The following is a 16,398-nucleotide window of genomic DNA, read 5'->3' as shown; positions in this document are numbered from 1 at the left end:
TCTGTACAGCTGTTTTGTTGTAGTATTAGTAGTCAGCCATGATAAGGTGTAAAACAACCGTTCCAAAATCTGTCATCAAGCTCGATCCTTTTCCATGCTTGCTGAGTTGGAGAGAGTGAGCCCTGAACCGCTCTGGCTGCCACCCCTGGTAGGCCGCTGCATGGCCAGTTGGTCGAGCATTAGGCGCTTCATGCTACCGATACTGATCGTAGCCTTTGAACAAGACGTGTAGTTTGGGACGAGGAGTGTGCACTGAAGACAGCTGTTGAAATTGTGGCTGGTGGTGGTCTTACTGCCGTTGGTCGCGACGCGTCGCAAAATTTCGCCGAAGCGATGACGTCACCCTTCCGAAGCAATCTTCCCCACGTGACCTCGGCCATCTCCGGACTTCCAAGGTTTGCCCCTCCGTTCCATATCGCACGCGCCAAAGCACTCCCGCTTGCATCACTAGCTTCTGAGAGCACGATTTAGTTCATGTCTAGCAGACTAACACTATCGGACTTTCGTCGCGGCCTTCCTAAAGTCGACCATCCCTCTACAGATCCTCTACATTGACAAAAGTGTCGTTGACAATAGCCTCCACCTGCTTTCCCATCTCGCTATCAGTGTCAACACTTACGCTCTTCATCATTTCGCGCCACAGCTCAGTCCTTTGGATATAGTAGACTTCTTTTAGGCATGCCAAGTAGTGTTTCTTGTCTCGGTCAATTTCTCTGCACTGCTGGTGGTAATGGGTAAGTTCGTGTTGATGGTGCAAGACCGTGCGGACCAGCATTTGGGCTTTTTCCGATATCATGGGCTTCGAAAAACAGTCCATAATGATCCTGAAATTTGTGAGAGGTTTCCCGTCAAGCTCAAACCCAGGTGAGCTGCAGAGCTCTGGGTAAGGGTTGACATATGCATTTATGTCATCTACTCCCGCTTGTAGGCTGCCGTGCTGTGAGGTTTCTGCCTCGTCAATAGCAGCGTTCTTGATCATTTTAAGGTGGGAATGGAGGCTCCTTAAAATGAACAGAGATTCGCGTTTTGAGATCGGTTCGGGCTCTTTCACTGGAGCTGTGTGTATACGGAGGATATCTTTCTTTTTGGTGGAGCTGATGGATCGCGGCTTTCGCTCATAGTCACCACCTATGATTGGTGTTCCTTCGATGAGTCCTTGATCGATGCGCTTATTGCGCCTGGCGACCAAAGCCTGAGCCAAGTCCATTGCCGTGAAGTCTTTCCAAGGCGCATTGCCATATACACTGACGTCTTCGCCCGCCTTTTGTAGTGCTCTAAACATGTTACCCTTGTTAGATCTTCCTACCCATGACCTGGCCGTCCAGGGGGCATCAGGGTCTGTGCCTCGCTCTCTTGTTACAGTTGGGGTTATGACAGGAGATCTGGACCTCAAAGTGGAAGAGAGAGTCAGAGATGAAATAGACTTGTGGACCTTTCCTTGGCCCCCGGATGGTGCATACGCTGGCGCATCCTGATCAGTGCTCGACATGACCGGACGATAGAGTTGGAGATCTAGACACTAGTTCAGCAGAATGCTTAGGGTTGAGAGAAGAGTAGATCAGCACAACGTCTGGTAGGGAATGGTTAGCACATAAAGTGACCGATTATAGTCACGAACCTTCTCTCTCACTGGCCTAGGTCATTCGCAAGACCCACGTCAGCGAAGGTACAGTAACCACCAGGTCTTAGTCACAGATTGTTGTGTTCTTTCACTGTGCTTATCTTAGAGCACATGAGACGTTCAAGAGTGGCTCTTTCTACGAAATATGAAGCCTCGCGTGATAGCGGCCTCTCTTTCACTATATCGAGACACGATATCTCTCATCCATATCTAACCTCGCCAGCGCCCTCCCGGAACCAGTCATCGCTAGCCAGCCCTTCATCAGCCGTCGCATAGTTTATGATCGTACTCTTCGATGCTGTATACGCATTGTAAGCGTCGATACCGTTCTCGCTACCGACTCCTGAGCTCTTGATGCCGCCCCACGGTGAGCTTGGGTCGTTGCGATGATGCGTGTTGACCCAGCAAATGCCACTCTCGATGCTCTCCGACACGCGGAAAGCTTGCGAAAGATCTTGCGTCCAGATAGCTGCGCCCAGACCGAATTCGCTATCGTTCGCAAGCTCCAAGGCCTCTTCTTCCGTGTCAAAACCTACGACGACGATGACAGGACCAAAGGCTTCTTCCTTCCATATACGCGTGTCGACAATCTTCTTTGTGGTGCTATCCGCCAGTATTGTTGGTGGATAGAAGTAGCCTTTCGAGAAGTCGGTATCGTCCAGTGAAGACTTGTGAGTCATTCGTTGGCCACCTGTGACAACCGTCGCACCTGCATCCTTTGCGTCGTTGACTAGTGTCTCAACGTTGCTGAGCTGTTTCGCCGATATGAGGGGACCCATCATAGACTCCACATTCTTCGGTGAGCCCATCCGCCTCTCGATGCTCTGTACCTTGGCTTTCAGCTTCTCCACTACCTGATCGATGATGTTATTCTGCACGATGATACGCGTCGCTGCCACGCATGTCTGGCCACTGGCTATGAAGCTTGCGAACACAATGCCGTTGACTGCAAGATCCATGTGCGCTTTTTCAAACACGATCAGCGGAGCCTTGCCACCAAGTTCGGCGGTGTAATGTGCCAGGTTGCGTCCTGCGATGGCGCCAATGGCGCGTCCTGCTGGTGTGCCGCCAGTAACATCGACTTTCTTGATGAGCGGATGCTCCACAAGAGCCTTTCCGGTCGTGATGCCGTCGCCTGGCAACACTGAAAAGACGCCGTCGGGCAAGCCGGCCTCTTTCAGAAGCTTGCCAAGCTCAATGCTGGTGAGCGGCGTCAGCTCACTTGGTTTCAGCACGATGGAGTTGCCCGCGGCTAATGCGGGTGCGATCTTCTTGACAGCAATCAACATTGGGTGGTTGAACGGCGTAATTTGCGCGACTACACCGAGCGGCTTACGGTCAACCCAATTGTGTAGTTTGCCGACGGTTGGCAAGACAGAGCGCTCTTCAGTTCGTATCAACGCGGCGTAATATTTGAACCATTTCGTAAGAGTCGGAACCTGGGCGTTCATCTCACGAATAGCGCGTCCGGTCTGCTGTACTTCCAGCGCGATAAGCCTTGGGAGATTCTTGGTCAAAAGTTCTGCGATTCGGTCCAGCGTGTCCGCACGCACATGGCGTGGGGCTTTCGACCACACACCCGATTTGAAGACTTTGTGTGCAGTTTTAACAACATTCTCGACATCAGCCTCAGATGCAGCATGGCAGTGCGCGAAGATCTCCCCAGTCGCGGGGTCTTCAACGGCGAGCCTGTGATGCTGTTAGCAATTGGGGTGGGTCACGAGTGAGGGGTCCCGCTAACTGACTGCTCCGCTCGGCCTTCCACCTCTTTCCCTTCCACCCACATCTTGTATGCCTTCTCCATATTGGTCATGATACACGTCGTAAGGAGCAATGTGTGCTGCAAGATTTGGGGATGGGTGGGAAGTTGAGGTGAGTGAGTCCTTGGTAGCGGAGGTGGCCGACGAAGAGTGGACCTCGCGATAAGTTAGCGGCGGCTAGAGACGTTTCGGCATTCAGAGTACCTTCCAGATCAACCACATGCTGGATGTAGTATCAAGCAGTACCGGAGTCAGCTTAGGGGGCTTCAACATCATCCATTATGATTACAATACAACAGTCTGGGTATCTTTTCCGATTTCGCCATTCTCAGTTGACCACCGTATTATAACAACGCCCGAAGAGACCCTGCGAGTACAAAGCAGAGCTAAGAGACCATTCTACTATTTCAGATATAGCGCGAAGCCCGAAAATGAGAGAAGGAATCATCGCCACCGGAAGCAGAAACAAAGGAACTTTCATTTTGTCCTGATCAACCTGGAAGTTCATGTTAATCCAAGCACATGTCTTCCCTTCTCGTTACCCCTCCCACAGTCCAAATCCCTCTTCACTTCACCCTCAGCCCCATGTGTCTGCAGAAGCTCAATCAACATGCTTCTCTCTTTACCCTCCAGCCTCACTGCTTTGAGAGCAGACTGTAGTGGTGTACGTCCGCTCTTCGCCTCGAAGTTCACGTCCACACCAGCTTCAACAAGGTACTTTGCTATCGCAGACGCACCAGGCGTCCTGCAAGCAAGATGAAGGGGCGTTTCTCCATCGTGATCAGGGTTGTCGATCGAGTGACCCAAAGAAGCAAGGTAACGGACGGTGGCGAGCTGCCGTCCTAAGGTTGCGGCATGCATTGCGGAGTAATATGACGATGGTGCTGGGTTGACACGAGTAATGTCAGCCCCAAAATCCAAGAGAAGGGTAAGAATGTCTGGCGACATTTCGTACGCTACTCGAATGAAGAAGTACCCGAACTCTGGATGTGTCGCCATGGGGTTTGCGCCTTCCCATATCACCCTCTCCACTTCAGCAGCTGTCGCTTCCGCTGGTATGTTTGCCAGGATTCGATCTACCGCCGCCCTCTGGTTCGGCTCCAACTCTTTTCGTTTGCCCTTCGTCACAGCTATCCGGTCCGAGGTGATCTTCCTATGAAAAATGGAGACGTCTGAGCTGGACAGCGTTGATGTGTATTTTGATGCTTGTTTTGATGCGTGTCTAGACGCAAGTTGTAACCGAGTACTCGCCTTCCCTGAGAGATCAGTACACCAGCTGTATGACTTCTTGAGTCGGGATTCTGGTGGTACCAGTGTAGGGCTGGATGCCGCGCCGTCGTCAGTGTAGAATGTGCCGCGCGATGGGGTGATGTCTTCCCGGGATGGCGGTATCAGAAGTCGCCTGGGAACAGATGTTTGTTCAAGTGCGGAATAAGAGAGAGTCTGCGCGTCTTCAAAGGACGGAACGTTGGCGAGCCATGTACCAATGCCGTCGTTAGCGCTGTTTCGTGTTGAAGCTTGTTCGTGGGGGCTCTTCCTGCCGCTTCGAGGCTCCTCGCCAAGGGCGGGCTCTAGGGAATCTGGACGTGGGAGAGTAGTCCTCTTTGCTAGCTGTGATGCAGACGGCCCGTCCCGTTTAATAGCTGTGATACATGATCGAAGCAGACGGACAGCCTGTAATAGTGAAGACAGTTTGTCGCGTGCTGTTTGATTCACGTAAATCTCATCTGTATCCGTCTTCTTCAGCAGTTCATCACTTTGCGTGATGAGATCGCTGACAAAATTTTGAAGTAACGAGTCCATCGTATCCTGTTGGGAGAATCTAGGCAGAGTAAGTTTCTTGCATCATTCAATAGTGTCTGCCGTGAACGACGTACAATGCGACATAGTCTAGACATAACTCTAGCACCACCTTTGAGGCGTCAAGATCATGCCGTAGATTCACCAAAGGTCCGTCCTTCAGCACACGCCAGTCCTCTTTCGGTTTACTACCACATGAGAGCTTAAGAAAAGCCTTATGCAATCGTTCACAGGTATCGTCGCATGAGTCCAAAACTCGCGAGACAGCATCGATCAGAGACGCCGGCAGCTCGGCCCACTTTGCCGAAAAGTCGTCTTGCGCAATACTCAGCCCAGTTCTGATCACGAGCAGATCACTGTTGATCTTGTTCAGGTCGTGACGAGCATCGCGGAATTTGCGAGCAAAGCTGCTGACATCCGGGATGACCTGTTTTGGGCGTTAGCGCGTGTAGGTGCAAAGTTGAACATCTGAAGCGGCTACCTGGGCGATCGAAGTTCCTAGCGCAGCGCATCGGGCAGCGACTGTACTAGGACGCGACATTAGTTTGGATGTGCGTTGACAAAGTTGATGCTAATATGCACTTTGAAAAAGACGTCGAGGGCGTTGCCGGGCTGTCGTGGCTGTCGTGTTTGTTTTTGGGACGGCGATGCCGGTCGGCGATTTTGAAGGTGTGTTGGCTTGGTCGGAGCTGACGAGCTTGTCACATCGTGAAGTACTGGCGTACGGCACGGATCTCAAGCTCTTGCGTGCCCGCCGGTTACTTGGTGGCCCACGACGTTGGATGCGAAAGGGGGGAGACACAGATCACGCTCAGTTTACGAAGAAAATAGGCTGCGCATTGTTTGAGGGAGGGTTGGGTGTTGTTGGGCTTTGCGTCTGCAGAGCGGTGGCTAATGCAAGAGACCTGCCTCAAATTGCGGGAGTGCAGGTGAAATTCCCCGTCTCCGAAAGCCACCAACGACTGGGCTATGGTGTTGCCATGCCTGGGGGAATAGGAGACAAGTCGCTATTGTGGGTTAGGCGGGGCGGGAGGCGCGCAGGGGAACCCGGTAGTGGAAATGAAGCCGACTGGGCAGTGGAAACATTAGATTGTCGCGTCTGCGAATGCGAGGACATCAATTTCAATTTCGCATCTTTTTTTCTTTTTTGTACATACTTGCTGCACAAGCGACTCAGTCAACAATGCCAGGTGGCAAGAATGAGAGGTAATCGACCGGGGCGGGCTCTATCCCATCAGCTTGCGCAGTGAGTCGCACCACGTCACCTTGCCGAACCTCAACACCTCTGAACGTGATGCGCGTCGCGGAGTGCCCATCGAGATACACGCTCGGCGCGTGTCCCAGCTTGTCTTCCAGATCCCCCACCCAGCTACCCACGATCCGATCGCCAACCTCGAGTTCGTACTTCGCTTTACCTCCAATCAAATCGTAGTAATTGACAGCGACGTCGTACGTTCCCGAGGCGAACGTGACATTAGCGGTCGCGACGCCCGTTGTGGAGTTTGATGTTGTGACGATAGCCGTATAGCCGGAAGCTGTCTCAAAAGGGCTTACGGCGTAAGTCATGAAACCATCGAGCATCATGTCCTCCGCCTCAATGCGATACGGGTGATTGCCCACGCGCTGATTCTCGTCCGCTATCTGTGAGAGATTGTGGTAGAACTCGTTGATCGCATCGCGCCAAACTATCGAGTGGCCAGCTTGGAACGTTTGCCTGAACAATACATGTTCATATCGCTCATCGTCGATCTTGCCCTTCAAGGACTCCCATTGCCCGACAAATTCCTGCGCAACACCAGCACCTTCGTAGTGAGCGTCGTAGAAGTGCTGAATCACAGTCTTGTTGGATTTCAGTCGCTGTGTATACGGAACGTGATGGAACCAGAGCAGTAAATTGTCCGGCGTCGATTCAATATCCTCGTAGATTTGAGCGACCTCGGGCGGGTATTGTCCAGCATTGCCAGTGCCGTTCTTCACGGTGCGGTCCATGCCAATACTGAATGCATCCGCGCGCGTCCATTGACCCCACCCATTCCCGTCTTGCGAAGCAGGGTTTGGTCCAAAGTGTGTGTACAAAATGTCAGTCAGTGTCTGAATGCCGAGATTGCCGCTGTAGTTTTCATATGCAGGCCACGACCTCATGGACATATCGGTGATGGTGTCGAGCACGTCCGGGTCAAAGCCAAATGTCAATCGAATCCAGTCTTGCAGGATAATCTTCGGGTCAACGGACGCGTCCCAGGCTAATCGACCGTACGCATACAGGTTGGACATGGCTAGATGTGAGCCTAGCCACGTCGCATTTGATCCAACTCCTGTCACGCCTGCATAGCCACCCAATGGTCGCTTGAAGCGCTCTCCAGTGATAATGTCTTTGACTTTGGATGACTGGTTGTCAGATCTCATGTCAAACTCGAGGATCTCTTTCCACTGTGGAGCCAAATAGACTAGGTGGCAGTTTTGGCCAAGATACTCGGGCGTGATCTGGAGCTCGATAGCTGTGCTTGTGTGCCGTAAAGATCCAAACAGTGGCGATGCTGGCTCCCGAACCTGGAAGTCAATCTGTGGGGAAACAGAGATACGTTAGTCTGCTCTTGAATAGATAGCGTCTGTAGACATACCGGGCCGAACTTAATCTGAACAACTACATTGTCGTCAAACTTTCCATCGAGATGCTGAAAGAACTCCAATTGCGCATTCGCCCTGTCGTTGTACCAGTTGGTCTCATTGATGTGATTGTCGTAGACGAAAGCGCGGAACATGACAACGCCACCATGGGGTTTGGCTGCCCTCGCGAACATGTTGGCGCCGTCTGCGAGTGTTCGGTTGTAGGTCAATGGACCAGGCTGTCCTTCTGAATTTGCTTTGACGAGATAACCGGCCATGTCTGGAACCTTGGAATAAATCTGGTTGGTGATGTTGGCCCACCATGCATCTACCTTCGGGTCTAAAGGATCGAATGTGCCTAGACTAGCATTCGGAGATGCGAAGTTGAGGGATATGCCAAGTTGCACACCCCATGGTCGCATCGCATCAGCGAGTCTACCAAGGCCTTCCACGTTGCGATCGTTGAGTAGCGTGGCGTTTGCGTTGACGTTGTTGATGATGGCGCCGTTTACACGAATTGATGCCAACAGGCGAGCGTATTCAGCAACCCGTGTCGTGTTATCTACGACAAATCCGTCCCGGAAGAATAATGAAGGGCCAGCATACCCTCTTTCGATACTGCCATCCATATTATCCCATTCATTAGTCCATCGGATGGGTACTTGCGGGTTGTATACCGTTGAAGCAGCCGTGATGTTGTCTTGCGCGAGCTGAGAAAGATACTCAAAGGCTCCATAGAGAGCACCGCGTTCATTCTGTCCAATGATTATGACTTTGCCGGGAGTAGTTGTGCTAAGGAAGAAACCATCTTCGTCCAGGTTCTCGCATTCATCGATGCTTCCGTACGCGGCTACGTAGGCGTCCCAAGTTCCGACGATGATGGCAGACTGGCTTTGGTCTGCCGTCGAGCTGACGTGCAGCTTTCGTCCGATGATGCCCTCTACGCCTCTCTGAAGCTCTTGGCCTGCGGTGTAGACAGGGCTCACTTTCGTGCTGTTCAAAGCGATGATCGCCGGGGGTACCGATTGTGCGCATGGCCCGTCCGGTATAGGAGCATAGCGCAGCCAGCCTTGTGAGCCATCTTCGGCTACAGCAACGCCCAGCACGCAAAACAGTGTGGTGAGTAAAAGTCGCATGATTGAAGCCAATGGATAACGGTCAATATCCACATACTGGCCGCCGTCCCCAAGATCCTTTATAGGTCACCACGCTTTCCTCATGATCAACACGTCATTAGCACATTTACGGCAGCAATTGTCGTGACATCTCCCACCGAGGAAACAAAACGAAGTCTAACGGTCGCACCGTACTTCAGCCTAAAAGCTGGGCGCAAGTACAAGATCAGTCAAGCGTGCGGAGGGCGGCTCAAGCTTTACTGGCTGATTGTGGGGATGAATGGCGGGGATCGGAGAGATCGGCAACAACTGGCTGAGAAAGTCCGCCGAACCGGTTGACAGCCGATGGTAGTGCGCATTCCGATCGTTGTACGCGTGGACGAAAGCGCCGCAGACTTAATGGTATGGAAGACGGTGTATGGTGGAATTTGACTATGGTCAGGACGGAGACGAGATGGTGGTGGCTTCCAGAATTTTTGTGCCGCAATTATGAGAGACCTACTAGGGCAACTACGACGTCATCAGCCATCTCGCCCAGGACCGACCGCCTGCAGTCCACAGACGATCAAATCCTTCTCTTCATTTGCGCACTGAGCATGACAATACTCGGTTGAGTTCTATCACTACATGCGCGTGGTAACGAGCCTGTCGCGTCCCTACGATCATACGTACAGGCTATCCCAAGGTTCAGAACTAATTGACAGGGTCGCGGTGATGCTGATCGATCATATTTGTCAAAAGTGTCCCTCAGAATTCTCATCTTATCGTACTTCGCGTTGATGGCCTTTACCTTGTCGCGGTAGCTTCTCGAGGTAATCTCGTATGCTCTCACTCAGGTGCAGGTCCTGCCCAGGTATACATCACTCTCACGTACCGCTCTTGTAGCCTTGCTCTATCACTTCATACACTTCAAATCTGCCAGGATCTCTCTCTGTATAAAGCTCTCATCTCTTTAAGGTCCAGACCTTGCCTCCCATCGTATCCAATTACGAACACACTTTCTCGGCCCTTTTCCTTTGTATCCGGTACACTAGCTTGTGCGTGCAGCATAACTTTACTATTGGTGGAATACTAATCAACCCGTCAGAGCTCACAGTTACTGCTTCGCGGTGCTAGACTGCAAGAATCTCCTACCATGGGACATACCAACGTCAACAATCCCATCACTATCGATGAAAGCGTGACGAATTGGTACACACAAACCATTTCCAGGCAGGCACGTTCTCTCATACCCGATGATTTTGAGAAACTCCCGGCTTTCGAGACCGTCAAGTTCAGTCATCGCAAAAGCTTTGGTCCAATAGTCGACACCCATTGGCCACAGGACGCGTCCGAGATGGTACTTACTCTGGGCACCTTCGACGCCCCGTCTCTGGACTTCAAGCCTCTGGTCTATATCTACGTACATGGATTGAAGACCCATTATATTGGGTACTTTTATGTCAATCCAGACTCGAGCATCTATCGCGTGCAACAGAACAGTCTCCAGCATGTCGATATCGATGAACCGTTTTGTGACGTCGGAGACCTCTCAGTTGGCAAGCAAACTTTGTGCAACAGAGTACGAGCGATGGCGCTTTACTACTTCTTAGCTGCTGGTTACATCGACGAGGTAGGTGACTACAATCACTTCTGGCTCGACTTTAAACAGGCTTGCGCATGGATCGCAAACAAGGGCAGCCGTCCAAAGCCTCACGCAAAAGTCCAGAAACAGGAACCGGAAACCGTACCAGCTTCCGCTGCGACACTAGTGCCGATTCCAGATAGAACTGACTTAACGCACGGCACTGTCGCATCTCAGAAACGCACCGGCGATGATGAACCCATGCCAGCAGCAGGTAAGTTACGAAGCCTCTATTCCATCTATCTGGATAAGCTAATAGATGACAGCGAGAATTAAGCGTCGCGACTACAGTCATATCGTACGTACACGCAATAGCTTAAATCACGCTCAAAGCTAATTGTCCATAGATACACCCATCACACAGCACCTTACGGCGATCATTAAGCCCAGATCATCCTATCATGGCAATCAGTGCAGAAGCCAGGCTAGCAAACAGTGAAAGAACAAATGCCCAGTTGAGAGCGGAGATCGATATGGAAGCCCGGTCTCCTGAGCATTTCAGAACACTGGTCGCAGTAAACCGCCAGCTCTCAGCGCAAGTCAACGGCCTCACAGCGGAGATAAGCCGAGTCAAAAACGAAAGCATGTTCAGTCAAAATGCGTACCGCGGCATCCAAGTTCAACACGATGAGCTGGCAGAACTACACGCTAATACGCTCAACAACGAGAACGCTCTTCGCGATCAGCTCGGTCAATCTCAGGCACGCTGCGCACAAGCTGAGAGGCGATCAAAGGTGCTGGAGAAGGAAGTGGAGGGTCTCAAGCAAAGGATGAGAAGAGCGGGAGAAGCGTTGGACATTTCGGCTTTTTGAAAGGTGGAGAATGATTGATCTGGGGGTATTTGAAGTATCGAAGGCTTATGGCGTTGATTTGGAAAAGTTCGTGTCGGTTAAGGTCATCCGTGGGTTTCCATTGCTGGGTTAGTGGAGTTTGCGGGAGTTTGGCGACAAGATTGGGGATGGTGCTTCGTGAGATTTGGGACTGTTTTGCGCGACATCCCTGGCCATCCTTCTGAGACTGCATCGATCAGGCTTGTTTTTGGAATGTTTGACATCGAGCAGGCAAAGATCGGTAGGGCTATGTGTCATCGAGCCATCCATACATGCATTCATGTCTCTCAAAGTTGAGCAGCTGGCCTTTTACGCTTCACAATCAAGGCCAGATTCCACCCGAAGCTAGACCTTTACCTTTGTCTTGAGCATACTAAGACCCCCAGAAAGTGCACCAACTAATACATGAAATCCTTCTATGATCATGCGTGCACAGCAAGCGCAAATAGCAAACTCACAACGGCTATAACATCATTCTTTCACGCCTATCTTCCTCGTCATCTACACCATGAGTTCCGCACCTCGCACCACCACTGCCAACACCGACAATATCGACAAAATTGTCAAGGTGAAGAACGAATGGAAAGGACTCTACGAATCTCTCGAAGAAAACCCATTCCACGCTGATCACATAGACAAAGAAGCACGGACGAGGAAGAGATTAGAAGAGGACTTGCTCGTACCGGCTCTCAAAACAGCAGTGAAAGATGCAAAGGACGCCAACAAGAAGCTTAAGGAATGGATAAGCGTAGTGGGCGTTGTGGATGAGTTGTGGGACGCCAGTGCTCTGAGATATCAAGTTGGTGGGGCTAGAGAAAAACTGGTCGACGCAGTTTGGGATCTGGAAGCCACCGTGTACGAATTGCGGAAGACGCTCAGGTTTGATGGAGGCAGAGTACTGAATAAAGTTATTGATCCGTCGGCAGAGGATAGCTCTGAGGAAGAATAGGCCGTTGGCGTTCGACCCGTTTGTTGCGGCGTACAGCTGAAAAACCACATAGTAGTAATTGTCTATGTTCAGTACGATTACACTGCAGTTCATAGTGCTGAGTCTTTCCGCCCAAATCAAGACCAGGCCCAGTCTGAATCAAAGGCGCACTCTAGCGTTCGTTGACACTTTCCGCGGGGGTCGTCAGGCTACCACATAAGTCGCTTAGCTGACCCTCAAACAGCGCAATGCTGAATCTTACGGCTCCGAACCATGCTGACAAGAATACATTCGATGATGGCCGTAGGAAGATATTTGGTGTTGTAGAGACGCGATCGAACGCGTCCGACGCGTCCCGGTCCGCATGGCACGTGGGGGCGGGGCAAGCGAGACACCTGCATCGGAAGCTACGATTCCCTCAACCACGAAGGAGTCTCCAACTTGAACACGATGCCACCTCTCGCGCGGTACTAACATATCGCATCTTAGAAGAGTTTGTCAACGACTATGTCCCACCAGACCGGAAAAGCTACTGTATGGGTCCACTGCGGCTATTCAGCCCTAAGGTGCAATACTCAGGTTCCTTATCCCTGGACCACGAACGAGGCGCGACAGCCGCAACGACAGCGAACTGCTTCCGAGACTGTGGATACGCTGATTACCGGTTGCCGCATCGTCGGTATTTTGGCAGTCGTTGGCACGCTCGCAGATATGGGGTAGTGCCTTGGAAAGCAAGAGAGATCGGATTAGGGAAGACGTGCAGCAGGAGAGCGGACAGCAAGGTACATACGTCTTGCCATCAAGCGCAAATGCGCAGTTTGCTGGATGCGATACGAGGCGGCCCCTCAGCCCATTCGTTCGATGTCATCGAGGTGTCACGGCGTGCGCCATCACGAACGCGAAGAAGCAGTTGCATCGATAGGGTCTGCATATCTAAGCCAGGCAAGGCAGGTGCCGATCACCAATTTGCTCACGGATGATAGAAAGCTTTAGGCGCGCAGCAGGCCCGAACCAGACCGAGGCAGCCCGTACGATATCAAGACTCCCAGCCTCCCCATATGGTAAGGCAGCATACAAGCGACACAGCAACGCCGCACTGGCTATCGATGTGTAAAAGGCGGGTGTTGGACTTTTTATCGACCTGCCTCTTCGGGTGCGCCGTTTTATCCGCCACCGGGCTTGATCGTGACGGCGCGTCTTGGCACGGCCGCCAGCAATCTGGGCGAGAGCTTTGCGGAGCTTCACGTGAGAGCTGCATGGAGATGGCCGCCAAGTCTGAGCCACGACTGCGGGACATGTGGGCCGTGTCGCGATAGGACGACACAGAAACATGCTTTCTACGTTCCCACCGACGGCGAGCTTGTTTGTGCGCCCGCAGCGCTAGCCTTCATCAGGAAGGAGCGGTCGTGAACAGCGCCCATCTATTCACATGTTTGGTATAGCAGCAACCGCGTTACAGGCGAGCCTGATGCCATCACCGAGTGCGTAGCCAACGAGGAGCGCCATTACAGCCAGGTACCGGTCCCTAAACCCCGCTGGCAAAATATCGTCCAGCCAGGGTCTGCAGCTAGGTACCGAGCAGCGCGTTGTACAAATAAGCTGCCTGCCCTTCCTGAGCTTTTCCGACCATCGACCTTGTCCAATTGAGCTTTTACGAAGCTGGTCGCATACAAAATGGCTCGATACATCAGCGTTGCCGCGGCTTTGGCTGCTACCGGCGCCTGTGCCTTTACGCCTGAGTACGTTTACCACCACATTCCGTTGCTTGCGCAACTGCTAACAAGTGAACAGAGGACTCCTCAGCACCGTCCGACGTGGCGTCGCTGACGCCAGTCCCGATGGCTCTGTCGGTCTGTTCTCGTACTCCCAGTATTCCTTCGAGGAGCACGGCAGTGCGGGTTCTGGCATGAACCTCATCGATCTCAAGACCGGCGAGATCACCGAGTCGGGCCTCAATGCCAGCGAGATCAACGAGGTCGCCTGGATTCCCGGCAGCGAGACTGGTATCATCTACATCAATGGCACCAACGAGGAGGTTCCCGGTGGAGTTACCCTGTGGGTTGGCGACATCAAGGACCCCAGCGCAAGCAAAATGGTCGCTTCTTTGGATGCGCCATACTCCGGTCTCAAGGTCGCCAACACTTCGACTGGAGACATGCATTTCATCGTAAACTGCATGGCTTACCCCAATGGTACTGCCGTCAACCCCGAGACCGAAGTTACCCCAGTGACTACTGCCCGCTACTACTCGGACAACTATGTCCGCCACTGGGACACTTGGCTGACCAAGAACCGCTACAACCTCTTCGCCGGAGCTCTCTCGGCGAACAACAGCTATGCGCTGTCCGGCGCTGGAATGCGCAACATCCAGAAGGGCATTAACTTCACCACCACCGCGCCTGAGACTCCCATCCAGCCGTTTGGTGACTCCAGCGACTACGACATCAGCCCTGATGGTTCCATGTACGCTTTCGTGACCAAGGCCCCTCAACTCAACAAGGCCAACTACACCGCATCATACACTTATGTTGGTGCTTTCGCGTCTTCCGATGCACCCATCGCCTTCAACGGCCCAGACTCTCTTGCGGCGGAGGCTGGTCACAAGGGTGCCTCTGGCCTCCCTTCCTTCTCCACCGACAGCTGCAAGCTCGCCTACGTGCAGCAGGATGAGGACTACTATGAGTCGGACAGGTGGCAACTCTACACTGTCGACGTCGCAGTTCAGGGTACCGGTGTTGCTGTCAGCAACTGGAAGGCTCTGAGCGCCGGCTTTGACCGCTGGGTTCAGGGACCCATCACCTGGGCTCACGACGACTCCTCCATCTACGTCACTGCTGATGACTATGCTCGCGTCAAGATCTTCAACTTCCCTGTCGATGCCGACGAGAGCTTCGTCCCCGAGCCTATGACCTCGAACACATCCGTCTCGGCTTTCGCCCTCCTTCCTGATGGTTCGCTGTTCGTCGCTGCTACCGCCATCTGGACTCCCAGCGAGTGGTACATCCTCGCGGACGGAGAGAAGAAGACTCTCTTCGATGCGTCTCAGGTCGACCCCAACCTCGCTGGTCTCGGATCCCACACCGTTTCTGAGATCTTCTTCAACGGTTCCAACCCTGAGCTCAAGCAGCAACTCCAGGCCTACGTTGTCAAGCCTACTTTCTGGCAGGAGAATGTCACCTACCCGCTCGCTTTCTACATCCACGGTGGTCCTCAGGGTAACTGGGGCAACAGCTGGTCCAACCGCTGGAACCCTCAGGTATGGGCTGATCAAGGCTACATCATTGTCGCCCCCAACCCAACCGGTTCCACCGGTTTCGGACAGTTCCTCACCGACTCCATCCAGGGCCAGTGGGGTAGCTGGCCATACCACGACTTGGTCAACGCCTGGAACTACGTCAACAGCAGCATGCCATGGATCGACACCAAGAACGGTATCGCCGCCGGTGCTTCCTACGGTGGTTACATGACCAACTGGATCCAGGCCAACGACCTCGGCAACGAGTTCAAGTGCCTCGTCACCCACGACGGTATCTCCAACACCGAGGGTGCATGGGCATCTGAGGAACTCTGGTTCATCCGCCACGACTACAACGGCAGCATCTGGGACTCCAACGCGTACCGCGAGTGGAACCCCCAGAACCACATTGCCAACTGGTCCACTCCCCAGTTCGTCATCCACAACACCCTTGACTACCGTCTGCCCGAGAGCGACGGTCTGAGCTTGTTCAACATCCTCCAGGCCCGCGGTATTCCCTCCAGGTTCCTCAACTTCCCCGATGAGAACCACTGGGTGCTCAAGCAGGAGAACAGCTTGTTCTGGCACACTGAGATCTTCAACTGGATCAACCACTGGTCCAAGGGTGAGCCTTTGAGCGACCTGCCCATCGGTAACTAGATGGGGAAAAATCATGGTCTTCAGCATTGATGACAAGCTTGATGAAACTTATTGTTAGACGATTAATGATAATATATTGATAACATCCCTCATTCACATATGCCTTAGTGATGTATGCTCGTGATCTAAGCTCTCTTTTAACCAGATTCCACCCGGACTGATCCCATTGAAGGCATATGTTAAAACCGGATACTAGTTACGAGATATAGGAAATTTGC

At 52.5% G+C, this 16,398-nt stretch overlaps 6 protein-coding genes across 6 annotated transcripts; 3 read left to right on the top strand and 3 right to left on the bottom strand.

Moving 5' to 3' along the window:
* Positions 1–535: 535 nt before the first annotated feature.
* Positions 536–1,310, bottom strand: J4E84_004281 (uncharacterized protein; the record flags this gene model as incomplete). The annotated part of the gene is made up of 2 exons (XM_049386889.1): positions 536–1,272; positions 1,307–1,310. 2 exons carry the CDS (start codon positions 1,308–1,310, stop codon positions 536–538), a joined length of 741 nt encoding a protein of 246 aa, XP_049245659.1.
* Positions 1,311–1,821: 511 nt separating this feature from the next.
* Positions 1,822–5,722, bottom strand: J4E84_004280 (uncharacterized protein; the record flags this gene model as incomplete). Its single annotated transcript, XM_049386888.1, has 7 exons — positions 1,822–3,310; positions 3,367–3,461; positions 3,904–4,553; positions 4,629–4,992; positions 5,098–5,203; positions 5,259–5,608; positions 5,663–5,722. 7 exons carry the CDS (start codon positions 5,720–5,722, stop codon positions 1,822–1,824), a joined length of 3,114 nt encoding a protein of 1,037 aa, XP_049245658.1.
* Positions 5,723–6,354: 632 nt separating this feature from the next.
* On the bottom strand, positions 6,355–8,924 carry J4E84_004279 (uncharacterized protein; the record flags this gene model as incomplete). Its single annotated transcript, XM_049386887.1, has 2 exons — positions 6,355–7,743; positions 7,803–8,924. The coding sequence occupies 2 exons, from the start codon at positions 8,922–8,924 to the stop codon at positions 6,355–6,357; spliced, it is 2,511 nt and encodes an 836-aa protein (XP_049245657.1).
* Positions 8,925–10,038: 1,114 nt separating this feature from the next.
* On the top strand, positions 10,039–11,339 carry J4E84_004278 (uncharacterized protein; the record flags this gene model as incomplete). Its single annotated transcript, XM_049386886.1, has 3 exons — positions 10,039–10,741; positions 10,794–10,825; positions 10,875–11,339. The coding sequence occupies 3 exons, from the start codon at positions 10,039–10,041 to the stop codon at positions 11,337–11,339; spliced, it is 1,200 nt and encodes a 399-aa protein (XP_049245656.1).
* A 526-nt stretch (positions 11,340–11,865) lies between these two features.
* J4E84_004277 (uncharacterized protein) lies at positions 11,866–12,306 on the top strand (the record flags this gene model as incomplete). The annotated part of the gene is made up of 1 exon (XM_049386885.1): positions 11,866–12,306. The coding sequence occupies one exon, from the start codon at positions 11,866–11,868 to the stop codon at positions 12,304–12,306; it is 441 nt and encodes a 146-aa protein (XP_049245655.1).
* A 1,653-nt stretch (positions 12,307–13,959) lies between these two features.
* On the top strand, positions 13,960–16,180 carry J4E84_004276 (uncharacterized protein; the record flags this gene model as incomplete). The annotated part of the gene is made up of 2 exons (XM_049386884.1): positions 13,960–14,024; positions 14,077–16,180. 2 exons carry the CDS (start codon positions 13,960–13,962, stop codon positions 16,178–16,180), a joined length of 2,169 nt encoding a protein of 722 aa, XP_049245654.1.
* Positions 16,181–16,398: the final 218 nt, after the last annotated feature.

Source organism: Alternaria hordeiaustralica, assembly GCF_023758085.1.
Source record: "Alternaria hordeiaustralica strain BMP 2776 chromosome Unknown scaffold_6, whole genome shotgun sequence".
NCBI classification, from domain to species: Eukaryota; Fungi; Ascomycota; class Dothideomycetes; order Pleosporales; family Pleosporaceae; genus Alternaria; species Alternaria hordeiaustralica.
This window is presented reverse-complemented; position numbering and strand designations above follow the sequence as displayed.